The sequence below is a fragment of the Lepisma saccharinum genome, chromosome 25 (genome assembly GCF_977018435.1).
Source record: "Lepisma saccharinum chromosome 25, izLepSacc3.1, whole genome shotgun sequence".
Classification (NCBI taxonomy): Eukaryota; Metazoa; Arthropoda; class Insecta; order Zygentoma; family Lepismatidae; genus Lepisma; species Lepisma saccharinum.
Genome location: NC_139253.1, coordinates 16,885,668 through 16,911,335, shown reverse-complemented (window position 1 = coordinate 16,911,335; position 25,668 = coordinate 16,885,668). Strand labels below are relative to the sequence as shown.

The following is a 25,668-nucleotide window of genomic DNA, read 5'->3' as shown; positions in this document are numbered from 1 at the left end:
TTAACTCCTTATCAAACTTTTCGATGAATCAAAAATTTACACAAGTAAATACCGTTTTGTCATTTTGAGGTAAATTAATTTTTGGGGGCTATTTTTGGTTCACGTGAATCTGCCTCACGCAATAAGTTTATTTTATTGGGTCAAGTACAATAGCCAACCATTGCAATAATTTTATTTTTTAATTTTGATTTGTTGTTTCAAATCCACTTTATGCACAGTAAAGCTAATCAGGACTGGACCCACAGTTTAAAGTGGAATCCGAACCACTATGTGCCTCCACCCCTTGATTACAATGCGAGGACTCTACAACTGCGCCATCAAGGGGGCCCTACCAACCCTTGCAATAAGTCACTGGAAAACATACATGTGTGGTTACACAAGCAACGAAAGAATAATTATAATCTTGTGGTAAGGAGCCATTGTCATTTAACGAACATTGTTGAATTATTCCATCAGCATTATTGAAAATATAGTCCCATGCTGAACTTATCAACTTAAGAACGGCACATTGATTGCTTAATGAGGCATTTTCCTTGTGTTGCAAAGCAGGTTCAGTTTTTGGAGTATTACAATGTTTTACACAGTCCGTTCGAATAATTTTGTGAATATTGATGTTTTATCAGAGGGACCACCCATGGCTGTGAGCAGAGCGTTACGGGAGAGTGACCTGAGTGTTGCTTGAGCGTAGATGTGAATCAAGCCTTAACGTAACAAAAAACAAGAGAGCACTTAAAAAAAGTGATTAACAAAATGCCCACAACTTACCACTGGTAGCAACAATGAATCACGGAATCCGAAAATGACTTTATACCTGCCTCTACACATGACATGTCAAATTTCCTCAGAGTGACATGTGGTGACAGCAATATGCTGACTGTAGCCTTACTGAGTAGTGCACTCTTAAATAATGTTCAAATGAAAAGAACTAAATCTGTACATCAAAATTCAAATTGTATGTGGAAGAAATGCTGCAAAGTGTCACAAAGGACTTGTGCAGGCTTGTGGGGATGAAGCACTTCGATATCCAACATTGGTTCGCCACACTAATTTGCCAACACTGTGAAAGTTCTGACAAGCACCCAGCAACATTTAGGTGGTGCATCTTGTTGCCTACAACTACAAGGTCATTCTCCTTTGTCACTGTGAACAGTGGGTATTACAGTAACTTTCTGGATATGTCAGAAATGACAAAACTTCTTGGTAGACATCCGATTGTGCTGCACCATAGCCCAAGGTGTCATGGTGCAAATTTAGTGGGCCCACTGGTTGAGTAATGAGGTTCGGAAGTGCTAGAAGATCCACTACAGTGACATCAATGACATAGTGCACATCATAGGCTGGTACTTCAGTCATATATAGAAAAATTAGGGATGAGTCGATATGAAATTTACCAATACCGATAACCAATGTTCGACTGATCCCATATAAAATTCTAAATGATCCTTGAAGAATCTAAATACTTCATTCATCTCCTTAACCTTTTGCTGCCCAAGGCCTTTTTCAGAAGTAAGCCTCGGTTGCCCAAGCCGATTTTGAGCAAAATGCAGAGTTTCAATTAAATGAGTGTACATCGGAAGCTAATTGCCCTAGAGAGATGAGTGATATACCGTTGTACGCGGAATGAACAAGAGATTCAGACTATATGAAATTTTTGCAAATTCGGCGTATATGTGGCGGGGGGAGGGGGCTAAATCTCAAAATTCCAAAATTTCGGGAAAAAAATGTTGTTCCCCCCTCTCTCCCCTCAAGCAAACAGTACATGACAGTGTCGACATGCATATGGAAATGATCGCTAACATGTAAGGAACACAAAAATATTTGCATTATTATCATGTGACCAATGTAACTTGAGTTATACCCCCAAAAGGAATTGTCGGCACGCCACTGATTCAAGCTTCAAAATGCAGCGGTACCTTGAAATGACTATAGCTCAGAAACTAAATGCCCTGGAGATATGAAAGATATACCGTTGTACGCAGAATGAATCACAGATTTAGACAATATATAACTTATACACAGTCGGCGTATATATGGAAGGGGAAAGGGGGGAAATCCCCTGAAAATACTTTTTTTTAAAAAAAAGGGGGTTTCGCCCCCTGCCCCCGAAAAAAAGGATATGAAAACTTCAAAATGCACATAGAAATTATCGCTGGCATGTAAGGAACAGAAAAATATTTGCATCATTGTCGTATGACCAATGTAACTTGAGTTGTAACATCAAAAGGAATGGTCGGGACGCCACTGATTCAAGCTTCAAAATGCAGCGGTACCTTGAAATGACTATAGCACAGAAACTAAATGCCCTGGAGATATGAAAGATATACCGTTGTACGCAGAATGAATCACAGATTTAGACGATATATAATTTATACACAGTCGGCGTATATATGGAGGGGGAAAGGGGGGGAAATCCCCTGAAAATACTTTTTCTTTAAAAAATGGGGTTTCGCCCCCCTGCCCCCGAAAAAAAGGATATGAAAAGTTCAAAATGCACATAGAAATTATCGCTGGCATGTAAGGAACAGAAAAATATTTGCATCATTGTCGTATGACCAATGTAACTAGAGTTGTAACCCCAAAAGGAATGGTCGGGTCCAGTGGCGGCTCGTGGTGAACCAAAGTGGAGGGGCGACAGCTCATAAATTTGCTCTACTTGTACTGTGAGTTTAATTGATTAATTTCGTATATAACAGCCAACATGATAAGAAATTGATATATTCGTCTTTACCGAATATCATGCTTTGCACGTTTGTACATATTATGATAAATTAATAATTATTTAACAGTAATGCGAAGATTACGAAAGATGGAAGAAGAAATAGAGTTCTAACAGATTTAGTTGTTTGTTTTTTAACTTAACAGAGGGGAAAATTGATAAGCACAATGACGAATATTTACGTGCATTGAACGTGGAAATTTCTAGTAAAAATGTTACACAAAAAACGTTTCCTGTCCAACATGACTAATTGATATATGAAATAGGGCAGCAAAGTAAATATCTCACTGCAAAGGTGATATCTGCGTTACCAGAAGCTCAAGCTCTACAGTAAAAACTTCAAACTTACCAGAAATCTTCTTCAGGCATGCTTGTTCTAGATTCAAATTCAGTCTAGGCCGGCCTAGGTTTTTTATGTTTATTTTATTCATCTAGACTTCTGGTAGAAAAACTTCGCACCAACAACTTCTCCACATCGCTCATCGCAACAAACGCACAACTACAGCACACTACCGAAAAAGCTTCACTTTTCCATGGAAAACGAAGAAACAACAAGCAAAGAGAATCGAGTATTCTCTTTGCAACAAGTGTCAATGCTATCGTCTTCCCATGCAGTCATTTTATTGCCTCGGGGTTGCCAGACAATTTTGCCAAATTTTCAGAAATTCGTAGTACACAGGTTCCTGTAGCGGCTCTTGGTGAGTTTAGATGACTAGTTTCTAATTTATTTAACAGCCGGCTTGAAAAGAAATTGTGAAACTTTGTCACACTATCAGGGTTTTTTCAAAACATGTAATTAAATCTAATTTTGTGAGTAACACGAAGCTGTAGCCGACTTCCGTGGCTATAAAAAGCCATGGATCCTGGGTTCGAATCCCGGCCTGGACATGGGTGTTCTTTGTGAGTGCTCTTCCATCATTTAATTATCACTTATCCTCATCGTCGTGATTACCGAAAAGTAGCAGAAAGCGACGGTAAATAACAAATATCAAGCACCTGTCTGTACTTTTTCAGTTACCGATATTTTCTTTCCTCATTGGAAATTGCATTATTTATTGCTCTATGGAATACAGAATGATTTCTTTCGACGGTTGGTAATTTTCTTTCTTACGTTAACTTCATTGCTTCTGGCAACTCTTCATTGTTTACCGTTCTCCGGAGAGAGGGCCAGTTTCGCCTAGGGGGTTGGTTTCGGACGACAAACCCTCCGTCCTCCCAGCCCATTCCCAGCCACAGATCCCGCGCGTGTTATTCCGCCAGTTCCCTCGCCTCTTACCCCTCGCGGCAGCGCCTGAAAATGCTCTACGTCTCGTAAGGTGGGAGGACGCCGCCCTGCCAGATTTCTCTCGAAGTTCCGTATTCCCCCGCACGGTGGCCTGCAAACTTCGCAATTGTCGCGGAAGAATGAATACAGAACCGACTAACCAACGATCTATAAGCAACGGAATATTTGTAATTCAGACAATGTAAAATATAATATATAAATGTTAAAGTAATGTTTGTTTACTTGTGATTACACACGGCAGTGCGGCGTCCGTATCGTCCTTATGAGCGGCCGCCCCTGGTCGGGACGCCACTGATTCAAGCTTCAAAATGCAGCGGTACCTTGAAATGACTATAGATCAGAAACTAAATGCCCTAGAGATATGAAAGATATACCGTTGTACGCAGAATGAATAACAGATTTAGACGATATATAATTTATGCACATTCGGCGTATATATGGAGGGGGAAAGGGGGGAAATCCCCTGAAAATACTTTTTTTTTTAAAAAATGGAGTTTCGCTCCCCCGCCCCCCGAAAAAAAGGATATGAAAAGTTCAAAATGAACATAGAAATTATCGCTGGCATGTAACAAACAGAAAAATATTTGCATCATTGTCGTATGACCAATGTAACTTGAGTTGTACCCCCAAAAGGAATGGTAGGGACGCCACTGATTCAAGCTTCAAAATGCAGCGGTACCTTGAAATGACTATAGATCAGAAACTAAATGCCCTAGAGATATGAAAGATATACCGTTGTACGCAGAATGAATCACAGATTTAGACGATATATAATTTATACACAGTCGGCGTATATATGGAGGGGGAAAGGGGGGAAATCCCCTGAAAATACTTTTTCTTTAAAAAATGGGGTTTCCCCCCGCCCTGCCCCGAAAAAAATGCCAAAATGCACAAAATGCAAAATTTATGCAAATTTGGTGTGTATATATGGAGGGGGAAGGGAGAAAGCCCCCAAAAATTATTTTAAAAAATTGTCACTTCACCCAAAAAATGTCCTCGCACTTGGGCACAAAACGACACCTACACACAACATTCACGGACGAAAAGCTAGAACGTAGTGACAAATGAGCGCCAATTCTTGCAGCTGCTTGAAATTCTATTTTTAGACAATGCTGGGTAACCCCTGTTTCCACTTGTGGACACTTGTGCTAAAAAAAAACAAAGGTTTCCTTCAGCGCGCTTCGAAATTCCATTCTCACAATGCAGATTCTACAACCAGTCTCCCCCCTCCCCCCACCCATTGCTTCGCCCTCTCAGAAAACTTTCATTTTGACATTGGATACTGATAAACAAGCTTCCTTCGAATGCACTTAGCTGGAGGGAGTGCTTTAGAACAACAAAGCCGGTCTTCCTGTGTCGGCAAAAAATTGACCTTGAAAAGAGAGGCAAAGAGAAGTCCCTTTTCCCGCCTTTCTCCCTCCATTTTCATGAAGACAAAAAAAAATGCAAAAAAACATTTCTGTTAAATACATGTGTTAGGAACAATATAAAAAAAATAAAATCGAAATTCTAGTCAAAAATAGAAAAGTTATAACGTAAAAACTACGACCTTGACACAGCGTCTCGATCGAGATGCTTGGTCCCGTGAGGGTTACTTTTGGGTATCTCGATCGAGACGCTTGGGCAGCAAAAGGTTAATAAGTGTGTGTTACCACACGACTGCAATCCAAAAGAAGCTGCATATTTAGAGATTTACTTTCAACAAAAGTATGGAGATTGTATGTTTATATCCCATAAAAACTATAACAAAATGGCAGAATATTGCAATACATTATTAGATATTTATAGATACATTGGATGCAGTAAAATTATCAGTAATTTTATCGATAAACCGATATGCCTATATTGGCCAATACCAATAGTGTACCAATTAATCTGTCCCATCCCTACAAAAAATGTTTGTGCTGACAGCATGATATTATTGCCAGAACTTTTGGCAATATGTGCTACATTTGGCCAAAGACTATGCAGTAATTTCATCCTCCACAATAATATAAGTAGTCAGTTATGAGCATGTAATAACTTTCTTTAAAATGATCCTCGCATATTTCACAATAGACAACTTTCTCTGGCACTGCAGAAATCTCAATAAAAATGGCTAGTCGAAAATACATTTGCAGGTTCAAAAACATCCATTTAATAAGTGATTGATCTGATTTATTTTACTTCACTTTCCTGTGGCTGATTGCGAAGATGGGGATGAATGATGATATGATGACATTGATGCCGATGCCTAGGCCTAGGCCGATGTGCTAACCACTCTGCCACGGGGGCCAGCTATTCAAATAATAGATGTGTTAATAGGATAAGAAAGAGCATGGGCTGGTTGACACATTCATTGGTTAATAACTTCTGTGGTTCATTGTGTACTCCTTCAGCGTTACACAAATGGTGGCCACAGGAGGATCCTTTTCACGGACAAAAAAATCTTCATGATTGAAGTTCTTACAATTGTCAAAACGACCGTGCTTATGCCTCGACATCCCAGGAAGCTCGTGAAAACACACCACGGATCCTCAGAGGCCATCATCCTGCCTCAGTGATGGTTTGGGAGTGGGTTTTGTACGATGGCACAACAAATGACCTCCACTTTTGTGAACATGGTGTGAAAACATCTGCAAAAATGTACGAAGCCACAGTGTTGGAGCCACTTGTGAAATCGTTGACCCACACCATGTTCAACAATCAGCCGTGGAGCTTCCAGCAGGACTCCGCACCGACCAACAAGGCAAAGACCACACAGGAGTGGCTTCAGAGGAATGTGCCTGATTTCATTGCTCCGGCTGATTGGCCCTCCAGCAGCCCCGACCTCAGCCCATTGGACTACAGGTTGTAGTCCGTTTTGGTGGGCATGGTCTGTAGGAAGAGGCATCCAAACCTTGCAAGTCTGAAGCGTTCTCTTGTAAGACAGTGGTGGACTTTACCCTCGAGACCATACATGCTGTGATCGATGACTGTCCTCGGAAACTTCGGGCCTGTGTGAAGGCCAGAGGTGGCCATTTTGAACAGTGATTGGTGCTCTGTGTTGACAAGACTTGTACCTTTGTAACATCCAAATATTAATACTTTAGCTTGCTTACTGTGCCTGTAGTTCATTACTAACTTTGTAAAAGAATTTATGATATGACTAGGTATATTTCATTCTGAATGTAATTTCAAATAGTTTACAATGATGTCCATGTTGCGTACAAAAATGAATGAATGAAAGATTTGATTTATTTTACTTCAGGTTTCTGCCACTTTTGGTTAATTGCAAAGATGAGGATGAATGGTGATACGATGAAGTGGATGAAGAACATCGCAAATACACATGGACGACACTGCACAATTCCTACAGAGGATTATACAGGAGTAGATAGCAAAATGTGGCTTCGAGCGCACCTAAATTTAAGGGGGCAACTTTTCACCCAAAATCATAAAACAACAAGAGAAAAATAAAAAAATTATTAAAATTTAATAACAAAACATTAAAAACATCATCCCTTAATTTATTTTTGAGCATTTTTTTCATGTTTTTGTCAAATCAATAATTAAAATTTAAGGGGCAGTTTTTTATCTCAAAAACATAAAAAATTTAGAAATTTTAATAACAAAACATCAAAAAATCATCCCTTAATACATTTTTTCTAAAAATATAGCCCCTTAATAATAATTTTATGCATCCATATTTTCCAGCGCAAATCGATTAAGGGGCAACTTTTTACTCCAAAACTAACAAAAATCAATGTTTTAATCACAAATTTTAGCACATTTAACTAAAAATAATACCCCTTAAACTTATAAAAAACATGAGCGCAAATCGTTTAAGGGGTACTTTTTCCTAAAAAAAAAAAACAACCTAACTACAATGTTTTAAACACAAAATGAAGCACAGTTTTTAGAAAAACACACCCCTTAATTCACCAATTTATTCCTGGCGCATCTCCAGTTATGGACTAACAAAAATACAGAAGCTTCTTATGAGGCTTAGCACGAAGTGCGCCTACCATACCCACCAAAATTTAATATATTTTGTTAATAATAATGCAAAAACAGCATCAATGGGTCAGCAAGCAGACGACCGAAGGTCTTGAACAGAGGCCAACTTCACTGCGATTAAGGGCTAACTTTTTAAGCTAAAACAACAAAAAATACCAAAGAATACAGAGTATTATTTTCTTGTTTAAATAAAATGACTTCTTGGGAAGAATCGGTAGTAATGTCCTGCAGTGATAATATCTTAGCCTTGTTTTCTTTTAACTTTATTAACACATCTCTCAACTCAACAGTTTTGTTTTTGATTTTTTTTTTTAAATTTCGATTTTTTATCCCCAACTTTCGGTTTTTCGTTTTTAGCTTTCCAATTTCAGTGTCTCTAGCAGATACATCATAGTTAAAGGTGGTTGAGGAAAGGAATTTAAAACCTCCTTGTTTGCCTCTTCATTAATTCGGCTGGTAGATTGTTGCTGATCCATGAAAATTTTCTAAGTTAAAAAGCGTAGCGATACTTAAAGCGATAACATACCGACACACTTTATAAACCGTGTCAATACTGTGTGTAGTGCATGGTGATTAGGTGTGTACAAAATAATTTCTCAAAAATGTTTTTCCACTTTTTGTGGTCGCTATGAATCAAAAGGAAAGTTGTTATCAGCAGAATGCATTACTACCACTCCCAGCTGATAAAGATAAATGTAAACAAGAGTGCTGAATGACTGACTCACCTCTGTGAGCAAATCTTTTTTTAAACAAGGAAAATGTAACTATCCCGTGAATAAAACTGTATAATTTATACCTTCCTTACCTTGTGAAATAAAATGCTGTTCTTCGCATTATTTAAATATTTATTTTTAACCTAAAAAAGCAACCTTTCTGTCAGCGTAAACAAGGAGGCAGCCATCTTCATCAAGCATAGTTGCCAACTGTCAAAATGAAATAACGTAAAAACGACTTTACCTAAATCGAACGTAAAAACGATTGTTTAAAAACATTGAGAAATTCGTTATTAAAATCAGTTGTTGTGAATACTGTCAAGCTGTATCTAAATCACAGCATCTCCATTGTGGAACGCGAAATAAAATCCGAAATCGCCAAGTTCTCAACAAAATACTGTTTCACGTATCTTTCTTTACTTTCGAATTGAACTACATAATTTTACTATTTAATTAAGTTGCGGGCTGAAAATTTTGAGCTGTTTTCTCTTCCTAGTCAACGATATTTCAATAAAGATTGCGACACTTCTTCTCAATGGATAAAATCAAAGCAGTAGGTATCCTATACTACACATGAAATAAAAGCAGGATTATAATCTACTTTTTTATTTTACTCCATTTATAATCAAAGTAAATAAATTTACATGTATTTTAACAATTTTTCTTATAGTACTTGTTTTACCTAACAGATATAATTATAATTAACATTATTTTTAACAAAAAGAAACAATTAATGGGGAGAAATAACAAAGAAGCTGGGTTGCATGAAATAGAAGATACAGAAAAGACAAAATGGTAGGCCTAAATGTTCTATTATTTGTGATGTAAATTCTTCTTGCTGGTATCCATAAGAAATACAAATGAAATTAACACATAAGATTATATTCTGACTTAATGTCTATCCCAAAAAATGAGGATGGTTTTCGCTCAACCAATCCTAATCTATCGTGATCCTTCATCATAATTATTGGTAGTGAGCAGACGTTCGAATCGATACGTTCCAGAAATGTAGAGGCTGCCTCCTCCAAAGAGATGAACCAATCGGGCTGTATGCCGTCAAATAATATCAGCTCAGTGTTCCTTCCAGTTTCCAATGGCTGTGAACGCCTGAAGTCAAATCGTGCCTCATTGGTGGTCCTCAAAGTCCAAGGACTTGAAAAATTAAAATCATTGAAAAGTATGCGGGCAATATGATGGGAAAATTCATGTATCGCTAAGGTCAACAGATCAGCAAAATAATTGGGGGTATTGGTAATCCCAGCAATATTGTTCAAGCAGATGAGTATACCATCTTTAAGACACGCACCTCTCAGAGGTTGGAAGGGTTCAAAAAATAGTACTTGATATATGGTTCCAGAAGTGATTATACGAACGATCACCTCAATATTGACAGTCGGCATTGTGTCTGAGGTCTTCAAGGAAGTAATATTCTGCAGTATTGCCTGTATGACTGGCTTTGAACACAGTCTCTGTTTAAGTGATGAAGCATCATCTCCTGACATTTCTGTTATTGTAGTGTGGATGCTTAAGGGTTTCACAGTAGGAGTTACGAATATTTTCAACAATTCATTATAATACTTGCTCTTGTCAAGAATGTCTTCCTTTATGGATATTTTACTGAAATGAAGGAAAACCTGAAGGTAAATTTGAAGTGTGACTGAGCCATTTTGGAAGTCCTGGTCTAGAAATTCCAATATTTTCAACCATGTACTAAACTTGAGGTCTGCTTGAGTAATCTGATGCTGCTGATAGATATTTGAGATGATGCAGTCCTTGAAGACTGTTTCATTGAACACCTCACCCATTTTAACAATCCTTGTTTCTTCCAGAGGTGTTTTGGGAGATGTCATCAGTGCATCATCTAAGTTGACCAGTTCATCAGGATTACCATTGCAATTTGCAATGTACCTCCTTACTGTATCATAGTACCCCATAATTCACAAATCTGCAAAGAAACAAACTCTTACTGATTCACAAATATCAAATAATATCTACAGATCTTCCTCATAAGATAGAAAAATTAATGCACCAAAGAATAATAACGAAATTACAATGAGAAGTCGTAACTATGCAATTGAATATTTAAACTAATTAAAGACTATTCAAATCTTTTAATGATCGACAGTTTTTCAGCTGCTCTTGAAATTTAACTTCTTTTTTAATAGTTTCAGCTTTTTTGACTGCACACCTTGTTTCCACCCCAAGGGGTGTTTGTAAATTTAAAGTAAATCATCCATAATTATCTCGGGGTGGTAAATTAACAACTCCTTTTTGATTATAGGATATATTATTACCTTTTAAATATTTTACTACAGTTTTAGAATTAACTTTATATCTGTTCTTCGAACAGGGAATTAATAGAGTTAGATAAAAAATTATAAGATGTAAAGATGTTAAAAGTTTAATAAATTCGTCAGGTGTAATTGGCTTGGTCGTGTTTTTTTTATTTATTATTAATTTTTTCATGGTAGAGTATTGTAAATTATTGAAGATTTTTTTATTTCAAAGCTGCTTCAAGCCGTTTTACTTTCTCTGGATAAGTTAGCCTTTGTTTGTTGGTGGATTTTGAAACTCCATTCAGGTTTTGAGTAACAACACTACCAAATAATTTTAATTCTTCCTTTGTTGTATTACAATCTTTATTAATTTGTGTTTTCTTCGGATGTTCGTTTAAAATACCATTTAATAAATATCTTCCCAATTTATCTCTTGGAATAATAATACCAAATATGTGTTTCTCATAAGATATATTATGCTTTTTAATATAATTATCAATTGTTTTTACACTAATTTTATATGTTTCAGCAAATTCTTTTTTACTTCTGTTTTGAAAGTCCCACTGCTTTAAATACTTGACTATTTGTGTAGAATCCATTTATTTATTTTAAAAAAAAAGGTAATTGGTAAGGCAATGCGTAAACAGAAAGGTAATTGGAAAGGAATTAGGTAAACAGAAAAGCAAAAGGTAAGGAAATCGGAACGGTAATAGGAATAGTAATTGGCAAGGTAATAGGAACAGCTATAGGAATAGTAACTGGTAATCGGTAAAAGGAAAAATAAAAAAAAATATCTTACTAAATGGCAAACCAAATAACTCTAAAAACATTTCATGACACAGTTAAAAGTGTTCAAGATTTATCTAAAATCAATTTTAATGATATTTTAGCGTTTAGTAATAATAAGTTGACTACTAAAACGGCGAAACAATATATTGATTTGATGAACGAATTAATTGATAAAATAGATAGTTTAGATGTTACAGACGAACAAAAACAACACTTCCGTTCATTATTTGTTATTTTATTTTCCAAAATGTGTGAATCAGATTGTAAAGGGATAATGTTAAGTGCTTCAATTCAAAAGAATAAAAAGTATAAGGATATAATTAATAAATTAGAAGAGGCATACCAAAAAGAACGTGATGAACATAATGCTCTAGCAAAGAAGTACAACGAGAAACAAAAAGAAGCAAAAGTTAGTATTCCAGGCATATCACTGTCATTAACTTTAAGAGAAAGTAAAACACTTAAACCAGACGAATGTGTTCAATTAATGAATGAAATTGATGTAGATGAAGAAGAATTAGATAAAAAATTTAAAAGAATTTCTATTCCTGAAGATTATAAAAATAAAGTAAGCAGAGCTTATGTAAAAGCATCCAATGAAGGAAATCATTATTTACAGAAACAAAGCAATAAAAAATGTTAAGAGTTCGTCTTTGATCAGCAAAGATGATTTGCCTAAAACTTCAAACTTAAATAAACCTTAGAGTATTTATTGTTATTCTTGTTTTTATTATAATTATTTTATTTATAATTATAATGCGCGCGCACTTTACTAAGTCCTTCGAACACTTTGTGGCTTAGCCCAATTTTCTAAATTGAAAAAATATTGGGTATAAATAAATGAATCAAGTTGATTCAATACAGATCGCTGAATTTCAAAGAAGAGTGCAAGGTTTATACAGATCCGAAGATTCTGCAAAAAATGAGTTAGAAAGAATAATAATTAGAAATATGAATGCTCAATTTAAAGAACATGAGAATAAAATTAAAACTTTAGCCAAAATGGGTTTATTGAAAATATCTTTTCCTAAATAAATGGATGACATTCGATGTTCTGTTTGTTTACTATTTAAACATCCAGATGAATTTTACAACTGCAAACATACTGATCGAAGATGTAAACAATGTAAAATCTACACAAATTGTGAGCGTTTGCTATGTGAATGTGGTAAATATTATACTAAAACACACTATAAAAGACACCTGCAATCAAATTTACACAAAAGGGGAATAGGTGTTTATTGAATAATTTTTTTTATAATAAATTGGTTGTCTTAAAATGGAACAACGTTTAAATAAACTTAAACTACCAGAGTTATATAATATTGCTAAAGAACTAAAAATAAAATACATTACAAGATATAAAAAATCTGATTTAATAAAATAAATTATTAAGCAATATAAAAGAATCAAAAGAGAAAAAGAAAATAAGAAAATCAACGATATATTTCCTTTTGATGAAAGTATAATAGCTCCTCAAAAGAAAAAGAGAGTCAAACAAATAAAATGTGATGCGGTGATTGGTACATCACCAAACGGCGAAGCCGTGCTTTGTGGAAAGTATATTAAAGAAACTAGACTTCAGCTTCATAAGGCAAAACATAATCCTGAACCTGATTTTATTTTAGTTGAAGTTGCTTTTAAAGGTAGGTTATTAACTTATCAACATAACAATAAAGAAGGAGATTCTGATTTGTCTTACTATATGAACTCAATTAAGGATAAAGCAAATAATCTTATTAAAAATGCTTTAGATATGCATAAAAACATTAAAATTAATTTAGAGTTAGAATGTGATTTTAAAAATTTAGAACAAGAAATAGTTCATAAGTTTCAGTTACCCAATGTAATAATAAGAGGAGAAAATGATTTAATTAATTAATTTCTGGGATATACAAAGAGATCTATTTATAGACAGATGTGATGAATTAGAAGCCAAAGGATCAGGTTGGACTTTAAGCAGAATAAACAACTTAAGAATTAATATTAATAAATATAAACCATTAAGCGGATCATCACAAAGATTTACCCAAATTAATTAAGGATAAACAGGCTTGTATTAATAGTAAAAACAAAGATAATAAGTGTTTTAAATATTCAGTTTCATGTGCATTAAAAACACCAAAAAAAGATCCACAAAGATGGTAACATTATGTGCAACAGAGCTGCACATCAGCGACTCTTGATAGGCCACAATACAAAGATTTATTAAATTTTAATGGAATTGAATTTCCAGTTAAAATTCAAGACATTCCTAAATTTGAAAAATTAAATAAACTTAACATAACGGTATTTGGGTTTGAAGATAAAGAACAAGTATTTTATCCATTATACCATAACAAGAATATAATAAAAATATTGATCTACTTTATTTTGAAAATCATTATTGTTGGATTAAAAATTTAAGTCGTTTATTGAATAATCAATTAGAAATTAATAGAGATAAAAATATTTCTGTAGAAGATGTTTAAATTATAGTTCTAGAAGAGAAGAAGCTGTTAAGAAACATCAAGTAATATGTAATAACAATGAAACCTGTTTACCTGTTATGCCTAAATCTAACATAGAAAATGGAATAGAAATTAAACCTAAAATATCATTCAAAAATATTCAAAGAATGTTGAGGCATCCGTATGTAATTTATTCCGATTTTGAATCCATTCTAAAACCAATTCAAAGCTGTGAATCAAATCCAGAAAATTCGTATACTCAAAAAACTCAACTCCATATTCCTTGTAGTTATGGACTTTATATTAAGAGTGTTTACGAAAACATTACAAATCCTTTAAAAATTTATAGAGGAGAAAATGCTGATAAAAGATTTATAAAACAGATTACAGTCCAAGCCAAAAGGATCTATAAACTATTAAAGGAAAATGAAACTATGACAGATCTAAATTGGGATGAGCACATGAAGGCTAAAATATGCTATCTATGCAAAAAAGAGTTTACCAAACAAAATCAGAAAGTCTGAGAACACGATCACTATAGCTCAAAGTACAGAGGTGCGGCCTGTAGACATTGTAATTTAAAATATAGACGGCCATTGTTTATTCCAATTCTGTTCCATAATTTAAGTTCTTATGATTGTCATCTATTTGTCAGAAACCTGGGAGAGGACAGTGCAGAGGCTCAGGCCAAAGGCATTAAGAGTAATCTTAAATTAATTGCAGACAATGAAGAAAAATACATTTCATTTAGTAAAGTTTTAAGAATGGCTGATGGTGGTTATATTGAATTAAGATTTATAGATTCGTTTAGATTCCTAGCAAGCAGTTTAGATGCTCTATCATCCAACTTAGAATCGAAACAATTAAGAGAAACTTTAAAATATTTTCCACAGAATGTTTTAGATGCTTTATTCAGAAAGCAAGGATCAAAGGTAACTCGAAAGGGCATTTATCCCTACGAATATATGAACTCATTAGAAAGATTCGATGAGACACAATTACCCCCAATAGATAAATTCTATTCAACCCTTACAGGCTCAAGTATAAGTTGGCCCGAATATGATCATGCACAAAAAGTCTGGAGGAAATTTAAAATCAAGAATCTGGGTGAGTGGCATGATTTATATTTAAAATTAGATGTTTTGTTAATAGCTGATGTGTTTGAAAGCTTCAGAGATTTAGCCTTGAATAGTTCCTATGGTTTAGATCCAGTTTGGTATTATACCACTCCAGGATTTGCTTGGGATTGCATGCTAAAATATACAAATGTTACTTTAGAACAATTAATGGATTATGAAATGTATCTGTTCTTTGAAAAAGGAATTAGGGGTGGAATAAGTCAATGCTCTAATAGGTATGCGCTAGCAAGTAGCTCGACTACGTCTAGTAAATCAAATAAAAATACTCAAATTCATTATAATGATATGAATAATTTATATGGGCATTCATTATCACAAAAATTACCTCAAAAAGATTTCAAATGGATGAGTGAAGACGAACTAAATAATTTAGATTATCACTTAAAGTCTGATGGAGATACTGGATTTGTTTTAGAAGTAGATTTATCGTTTCCAAAGGATTTGACATTGCATAATAAATTTAATGATCTTCCACTTGCGCCAGAGAATGTAATATCCCCCAATGGCAAAGTTCCTAAATTATTATGCCACTTCTGTGATAAAAAGAATTATGTTGTTCACTACAAAATATTAAAACTAGATACAGACTTAGGAATGAAAATAACTAAAATCCACAGAGGGATAAAATTCACTCAATCAGACTTTATAGCACCATATATTAAATTTAATACTGAACAGCGACAGAAAGCAAAGAATGATTTTGAAAAGGATTTTTGGAAACTAATGTCTAATAGTGTATTTGGCAAATCGATGCAATCAGTTAGAAAACAACAAAATATTCAATTACACTGTGATGATGATAAAGTCCAGAAAGCAATAAATAAGTCCAATTTTAAATCTAGAACCATTTTTAGTAAATATTTGGTGGCTGTGCATAATTATAAAACATCTGTTAAATTTGATAAACCGATTTATATAGGCCAAGCAGTATTGGATTTATCTAAAGCTCTAATGTATGATTTTTACTATAATGTTTTAAAAAATGAATTTGAAGATGATATAAAATTATTATATACAGATACTGATTCCTTTATTTTTGAAATTAAAAACCATGATTACAATCAGTTTATGAAAAATAATTCTGATTTATTCGATACTTCAGATTATCCTAAAGATCACTACCTGTATTCAGATAAAAATAAAAAAGTAATCGGAAAAATGAAAAATGAGCTCAACGGAAAACAAATGTTGGAATTTATTGGGTTAAGGAGCAAAATGTATGCATATAGAACTGACGATAAGGTAGACAAACGACTGAAAGGTATTAAAAAGGCTGTATTAAAGAAAAATTCAATTTGAGGATTATAAAAACTGTTTACTCAATCAAAAAGAATATTTACATAAACAGCATGTTATTAGGAGTCATAAACATGAAATTTATACAGAAGAATTAAATAAGAAGTCACTCAGTTGGAAAGATGATAAAAGATATCTAATTCCTGGAAGTACAGATACATTAGCGCACGGACACGTGCTAGCAATGTAATTGCGCACATGGTCATGTACTAGCTGACTAGCACATTAAAGATGCTAAGAGCAGAGCATTTTTATAGATATGCTTGCCTACAGCTTCATAATACTTGAACTATGACTTAAGATATTTAGGTCACATCCATTTTTATTCTAAATATTAAATGGATTAAAAAAAAAATATTAATGAAATAGTAATTATTAAGATTTTTTGGAATAAGCGATAAGCGCCAGATTAGTCCAAGTAGATTTGGCTTCTGAGAAAGATAAGGAATCCCCCGGTTCAGTAATGAATCATTAAATAATCCTATTATCATGGTTTCCTGTTAATAAGATTAGGCGTCTTATTCATAGTACATGAAAAAGTAACCACTCAAGTGAACCGCAGTACCACCCACCAAAAAGATTACATTGTATTTTGAAGCGGCATAGCGGTATAGTTTTTCTTGGTGTACCACCTTTATTATTTGGTGTTAGAGCATTCAGCTCTTGATCGTTTTGGATTTAGTGAAGTCAACATGATAACCATGAGGAACGAACATGAAGAACATGACGTAACATGATGAACATGACGTAACATGATGAACATGACGTAACATGATGAACATGACGTAACATGATGAACATGACGTAACATGATGAACATGACTTAACATGATGAACATGACTTAACATGATGAACATGACTTAACATGAAGAACATGACGTAACATGAAGAACATGACGTAACATGATGAACATGACATAACATGATGAACATGACATAACATGATGAACATGACGTAACATGATGAACATGACTTAACATGAAGAACATGACGTAACATGATGAACATGACTTAACATGATGAACATTCAAATTTATTTTGTGTAAAGACCATTGTTTGTTTCTTTAGTCAAATCAATTGTTAAAAATCAATAATCAAAAACTCCAACATTGTTTACATATAAATTTAAAAATCATTAAATGTAATATCAGATCAGTTACAACAAAATCAATCAGTTACAACATTTCCAAATAATGATCGCTTTGTTTAAAGATCATAATACATATAGAATTTATTACTGATTGTCTTTAATGAGGAATTACACATTTATTTCGCTGTATTGAAAAAAAATATATTTGAAAAAATATTAATTTATTACACAAGACGATAATGAAACTGAAATGTTAACAAAAACGATCGTTATGATCATTCTTCTAATCGTCACTATTGTCCTTCTAATCGTTCGTTAGCATATATCAATTTGTTTAACGAAGCGAATAGATTGTAAAACGTGTTGTTTTCTTCAGAGTTTGTTAATTAATTTTATACCTCCTATATCCTATTATATCCTATTTTTATAGCAAAAACAGGTACAACATGATTAATATTTAAAGTTTTCTCGAATGGACAGTTATCTATGGTTTTATAATATTTTTTTATCATTGGTAATTGACTGTTTCTGTAATTTTAATGTGTAACAATTTTTTTTATATAATTTAATAAAATAAGGCATTACGTAGGTACTGCAATTGCAAAGTAAAATTACTATTTCATGTTTTCACAATTAAACAAAGTGATATTCTTTTTCTGTGCTCTAAACTAACTCTTTCTCGTTTGTTTGGGTTAGGATTTTATGCAAATAGCTATATTTTCAGAAATAACCTCAACCATATTTTAATGAATTCGGTTTTTTTATTTCGCATTTCCTAGTATTTCTACCATTCTCTTTTTTGAAACTTCATTGCCTTTCATTTCCTTTAAGCAAAATTAAAGATTCTTCGATGTTTCCAACTAAAAGGAAATACATTCATAACATAATATTGAATTTCATTCTGAATTTGTAGCAGAGCTGTAAAGCATTTGCTAAATACTGTAAACGCGGCTTAAATTTACCCTACTATTAACGATTTCACTTTTTTACAATAAATTAATTATAAATTTTACAATAATTATTTAAAAATAATAAAACTTACTAAAACACGTTGCACTAAAACTCGACTAAAATAACCTCTACATCAGAGATTATATACTACTAAAGATGACAGGCACAGTATTCTGTTCGCTAGTATTGGTGCAGTTCCGTCGAATACTTACAGATGGCACCAATATACTAATTCGGGCGATAAATAGAGGATGTGAATATGTTGGGGTAATTTTTTTCGCGGACGTTAAATAGTAGATAGGTACTTAATGTAAACAAAAATCATAGTACGTATAATATAATATAACAAAAAAGCGTATTATAAAATTTTAAAGATAGACCTGAAGGTAACTATATAATCAAAATCTTAAAACGTAGCCGAAACTAGATCGAAAAATAACGTTAAATACAATAGCCCTAAAAATCATATTTTTTATTAAAAATGTGCCCCCTAATCGAAAATGCACTCAAATGTTTGAAGAGATGCAAGCGTGCGAACCTCTTTGTTTTTGTACTTTATTTCTTTTCTTTTATAGTTTAAGGCTTGTGTGAAAAGCTTATCCTAAAAATCATATCTTTATTGTTAAAAATGTGCTCCTTAGTCACATCTAATTGCGCGCACTTCGTGCTAGCCCCATAAAGGGCGCTAATGTTTTTTTAGGAATTTAAAGTGATGCTGTTTTTTGCATTATTATTAGCAAAATATATTAAATTTTGGTGGATATGGTACGCGCACTTCGTGTAAGCCTCATAAGAAGCTTCTGTATTTTTGTTAGTCCTTAACTGCAGATGCGCCAGGAATAAATTGGTGAATTAAGGGGTGTGTTTTTCTAAAAACTGTGCTTCATTTTGTGTTTAAAACATTGTAGTTAGGTTGTTTTTTTTTTTAGGAAAAAGTACCCCTTAAACGATTTGCGCTCATGTTTTTTATAAGTTTAAGGTGTATTATTTTTAGTTAAATGTGCTAAAATTTGTGATTAAAACATTGATTTTTGTTAGTTTCGGAGTAAAAAGTTGCCCCTTAATCGATTTGCGCTGGAAAATATGGATGCATAAAATTATTATTAAGGGGCTATATTTTTAGAAAAAATGTATTAAGGGATGATTTTTTGATGTTTTGTTATTAAAATTTCTAAATTTTTTATGTTTTTGAGATAAAAAACTGCCCCTTAAATTTTAATTATTGATTTGACAAAAACATGAAAAAAATGCTCAAAAATAAATTAAGGGATGATGTTTTTAATGTTCTGTTATTAAATTTTAATATTTTTTTTATTTTTCTCTTGTTTTTTTATGATTTTGGGTGAAAAGTTGCCCCTTAAATTTAGGTGCGCTCGAAGCCACATTTTGCTATCTACTTACAGGCTAGAGGTTCAAGTGCTAGAGCCTCGTTATTCTGCAACAATGCAGACCAGAGTCTGCTATGTGTAAGCGAGGTTGTCATTTGGATGTCTTTGGAAAGGGTCACCTCCTACATCCACAAAAATGCATTGCTATTCAAAACATTGAGGAGAATAGAGTAATAAAAAAACAATTTTATACACAAGAGCCCAGAAAACCACATACCACTTTCACTATAGGTCTTCACAAAAGAATACATGATTCCATTCTCAGTAATAGCAGGTGTAAAAATTTTAATTTTTAAAAATGCATCTATGTATTACCACGCCATGAACAAATGAAGTATGACTTACTTTTAAACATGCCACCATTTGTTCAAGTATAAAATTATCTTTACCTTAACACTTTACCTTAACACTTGCGCCCCTTTTCTGCAGACGACAGGTATTCCTTGAGAAAGTCTGTGGAAATCCTGGAAATCTTCTAGCTTGTCTACACACGAATAGCACACAAACTTTGGCAAACTGTCATCCTCTGTAACCTGAGATGGAGAAAATTGAATTCATAAGTAGGGTTGGAGCATGGGTATTTACAAACTGTGTAGGTAAATAATAGGTATTTATGAAAATGTTATTTGCCTACCCCCAAAAGTAGATATTTATTACAAATTGCATATTAAATGTCAGACTTCGATACTCCAATTACTTGTGGTTACTTTTGCTATAGATAGGGTTATAGGAAATGGATATCTTAAAATACATAAGAAAATAAACCACCAAGTGAAAAATGTTGGTTTCACTATAAGAAAAATGTGACCCTTTTGGGTACTAATCTGATATTCCCCGGACAGATTTCTTCATTTTTACAGAAGAAACTACTTATGGTAATAAGTTCCTGTAGCATTGTCTAACATCTGGAAGGTGTTTTGTGTGATAGCAAAAATTCATGTTCTTTGTTGAAAATTAATTCTCTGACAGAGAATAGCCTTTGGCGCATACACTTTCGTACATCATCACGCATCGTGACTGTGTTTTGTTCATGTTCATTGGGTATCCAGTGTTTCAAACTGTCTGTGTTAGCAACAAAAGTTAGAAACATGACGTGTTGTGGTGAAATTTGTACCGGGTGTGGAACATCCTGTGGATTTTTAAATTGAACATGGGATCTTGAAGAAAGGAAAGGAATGTCCAAAATGTGGCAGTGAATGTAAGCTACTCCTCATTTGAAGGAATGGGCTGTGGGTATATGCGTGTTCAAAGAGAGTCCAGGGACGTGAGAAGTTACAGTTTAAAAGAGTTCCGTGTAGATTTGAACAGAAAACAGATTTTTTCAAATTTAAAAGTTTAGGGCCCATTTGGGGGCAGGTGACTCCGGCCAATTTCTAACATGCTTTTAACAGGGACTCTATAGAGAAAGTCAGGTAGCCAGAGCTGAGGCAGGGCCACGGTAGTGGTAGGTCAATTACCCCAGGGGTGGAGCCCGGAATCTGTGGGAAATTTGGACTCAAAAATTTCAAACGAAAATAATTTTTTTTGTTCAAATTTCCCACCGATTCCGGGACGGATAGCCCCAAAAATCATTCATGGATAGCCCCACGAATCATTACAATTTTCTTCGTAAAACAATGTGAAAAACTTTTTAAAAAAATTAGATCAGATGAGCTTTTTTCATGAGTATTTCTTGGGTTCTGAAGGTTGAAACATTGCATAACAAATGAAAATCAGCAAAACACAAGCACGACGTGCGATTATCTAGGAAGGTGTATGCACCATATTGTGTCTCAGGCAAGCGAAAAGACTACAAGAAAGAAGTACTCGTAATGTGAAAAATTGCAATTACTTTTATTAAAAGAACTTGAATACACCGTAAAGAATGTTCCGCGAAGCAGATAGGTAAGTACGAATGTCAACAGAAGAAGTTATAGGTGTCCGGGGAATACCAAATTTTTACCCATATATTTCTATAGCCCCATGTAGTTGGCTGCACTTTTTGACTAGATTTGACTCTGTTTGCACCTTAGCGTCTAGTTGGTTGCACGGTGCAACACCGAGTCATCTAGTTCATTGATTTGGAGTCAAGTAGTGTATTTGTTGTCTGCACCGGTAACGGTTCCGATTGTTTTATAATTTCGGAAATTATCCGATAATACCCGAGCACCTCTCACTCATTTATTTAATTAATTTTAGCATTGATACTTACCTATTCAGCATTGCGGAAGATTCTTTAAGGTGAGGTTATGCCTTTTTCTATAAAATAGTGTCAACTTTTCATATTACGAGTCATTATTTGTCTTCCTTGTTCTGCTTGGGTAACAGACAATATGGCATGCACTCGTCATGGATCATCGGGCATCTGCTTGTGTTTTGTCGATTTAGAGTGGGTATGCAGTGTTTCAACCTTCTTAACCAAAAAATACCTACTTTCATGTTCATTATGTAATCACAAACCATTGACGGATAGCCCCAAAAAAAAAAACATTCACGATAGCCCCACAAACCATTGACGGATAGCCCCAAAAATTATTCACGATAGCCCCACAAACCATTCACGATAGCCCCAAGAACCATTCCCAGCAAGGTTAGGTTAGGTTGGGTTAGGTAAGCATAGTTAAAAAAAATCTCGTAAAAAAAGGCACGTTTGGAAACAATGGCGAGACCGTGTGACTTTTGATGCTCATGCCATCTGCACACACATAATGGAAACAACGGCATAATGATACAGAAAATGCAAGTTCCTTACTTAAAAAGCGATTATTTCTTGTTCTGCAGCATTGGTAAAGTTTTCAGTTTCCGCGAAAGAAAATACGGTAACAGTTTCATACATCGGAGACACATTTCTTCAATTTTACACAAGAAACTACTTACGGAAATGAGGTTTTCAAAGATTTACAATGTTCGTCAAGGTATTTTCTTTCATCTGGAATATATTTAACCGGGAAATCATTCATTTTTCAAGAGAAATATCACAGCGACGCACAATTGGTATTGCTTTCATTTGCTTGCCCTACAACAACCGGATGCTGCGTACATTTGATGACGTCAGCCCCTGTCAGTGTTTCAACCCCCTTTTTTTTACTATGCTTGCCTAACCCAACCAAACCAAACCAAACCAAACCAAACCTAACCTTTTTGGAAATGGTTTGTGGGGCTATCCGTCAGCTACCCGTGCATAATGTATAATTTCCACCGGTGACGAACACAATAGTAGGTATTTTTCGGTGAAGAAGGTTGAAACACTGCATAACCACAACGTGAGTCAAGATGTGCCCACCATACTATGTGTTCCGGAAGCGAAGAAAGGAATTAAAAAAAAAACACTCGGAATGTGAAAAATTGAGTTTGTTTTCGTGTAAAAAGCATAATGGCACCTCGAACTATGTTCCACAATACACAATTGGTAAGTACGAACCATGTGAAACACAAAATATGCTATTTTAATATGTCTCCGATCTATGAAACTGTTACCGAAAATACCTCCAAGAACTTCGACAATCCTACGGAAACTGATTTCAGTAAATAGTTTCTCCTGTAAATTTGAAGAAATCCGTTCGGGCGATATCGGATATTTACCATGATTTCTCCTAGCACAAAGACTAATTATCGTAGAATTTTGGAAATCATTGTCACACGAAATTTGAACCTTCCTTAAAGTAATGAGGGTACCATTATAGTATGGGGGAAACACCTATGAAACATATATTTCGGACTTTTTTACATTGCTAACGTACTATTTTGGAATGCAGAACATTTCCTAAAGTGAAATAATGCATCTCAATGTCTATTTCTTAGATTTACAAGTACTTACTGTTACTTGTTATTTCGATTCTGTAACACATTATGGCGGGCGATAGCGTACTGGTTCAGGGCACATTGTGGAAGTGTTTTGTCGATTTATGCAGTGTTGCAACCTCGTTCACCAGAAAATACCTGCCCGGATTTGAAATTATGCTAATACGTCACAAACCATTGACGTTAGCCCCAAAAACCGGTAAATTTTTACTATCCTTTGGACACCTATAACTTCCGAGTTTCGTCAATTTTTGATATTTGTACTTACCTATCTGCTTCGCGGATCATTTTTTAATGTGTATTCACATTTTTTTGATCATTTTTTTTTTAAAAAAAAAAGTGTTTTTGTAACTGAAGAACGTACGTTTCCGCAAATGGTTTGTGGGGCTATGCGAGAATGGTGTGTGTGGCTACGCATATTTTTTTCGAAACCAATTTTTAACTATTGTAACCTATTGTGATCCTACCTAACCTAACCTTACCGGAAATGGTTCGTCGGGCTATGCGTCAATGGTTGAATTTCCGCTATGAAACATTCCCACATCACACAAAACACCTTCCAGATGTTAGACAATACTACAGGAACTTATTACGGTAAGTAGTTTCTTCTGTAGAAATGAAGAAATCTGTCCGAAGGATAGTAAACTAGCTAGTACCAAGGAAATGTTCCCCGTGCATTTAGCATCGTGCCACAAAGGCAGGGCGCAGGGAACGAGTTTACAATACCGGACCACTCTCCAATTTCTATGAAATTTCGCCTACTCACTAATTGTGAACTCCTAATCACGAATCTGCATGTAATAATTGGCGGTCAAGTATGGAAATCGAGAAAAAAATGAAATAAACTATGTTTTCTTAACGTAACGTAACCCTACCATAAGAACAATAGCTCCACGGAAGACGCCATTTTCCCAACATGAAGAAATCAACAGGCAAGATAAGGTATAGTTCTCTTAGCTAAAATATTAATTTTTCTTTGTATTTATGCTAATGGAACCTAACCTAACAGGCCTAACCTAACCTCGTAGGCATTCCTCGTCTGTCGTCAACAAGATTGTTGTGCGTAAAGGAAGACCATTAGGTAATTAATTGCGAAAGAAAGATGGTTCCGAATTGCTGTGTATGGACAATCACCGTGGTAAATCGCAAGGTTATTTTACAAGTTGTACACGTAAATGTAGTTTTAACAAGTGACCGCCAAATATGAACTACAGATACGTCATCAGGACATCGAAATTAGTAAGTAGGCGAAATTTTATAGAAATTGGAGAGTGGTCCGGTATTGTAAACTCATGTAAACTAATAAATGAAAAGTGATGCTTACAAATAATAAAATATACTCACAATGAGGGATAGACAATTTAATATTTTCCTTTGAATATCTCGTCTTTGTCCTTTATCTAGGCAGATGTTCAGTTTCGAACTAGTGTTTGTCAAGCAAAGCCGACATAAATTATGGTAATCCTCCCCTATTTCTGTGTGCTTATAAAAATGTCTGTAATCATGTACAATTGGGTTGTATTAATACGCAATTACGCATGCGCGAGATCCATGCATTTCGCGAGGCAGAAGATCTACAACGTTGCCAGTTCTCTTTGCAGCGTCTTACGCTGGCATGAGGGGTGTGTAGGTGGTAGTGCTCATATTAATGAGCAATTGCACATTCCAATATCTACCGGTATCGTGGGTATTTCTTGTTGCAGACTTTTGCGAGGTGGAAGATCTCCAACGTTGCCAGTTCTCTTCTTTCTGGCATCTTCGCTGTCATTAGGGGTGTGAGGGTAAGATTTTTTTGGGTCGGAACGGGAATTTTTG

The 25,668-nt window shown here is 34.5% G+C and overlaps 1 protein-coding gene across 2 annotated transcripts; it reads right to left on the bottom strand.

Annotated features, from left to right (window-relative positions):
- Positions 1–9,282: 9,282 nt before the first annotated feature.
- On the bottom strand, positions 9,283–25,364 carry LOC145978524 (uncharacterized). Of its 2 annotated transcripts, none has more exons than XM_083111169.1 (3): positions 25,198–25,364; positions 20,463–20,606; positions 9,283–10,637 (listed from the first exon to the last, which is right to left on the bottom strand). In XM_083111169.1, the coding sequence occupies exon 3, from the start codon at positions 10,624–10,626 to the stop codon at positions 9,559–9,561; it is 1,068 nt and encodes a 355-aa protein (XP_082967295.1). In that variant the 5' UTR covers positions 10,627–10,637; positions 20,463–20,606; positions 25,198–25,364; the 3' UTR covers positions 9,283–9,558. The 2 variants fall into 2 exon arrangements, with proteins under 2 accessions (XP_082967295.1, XP_082967293.1); XM_083111167.1 differs by having other exon boundaries at positions 20,476–20,606.
- Between the last annotated feature and the right edge of the window lie 304 nt (positions 25,365–25,668).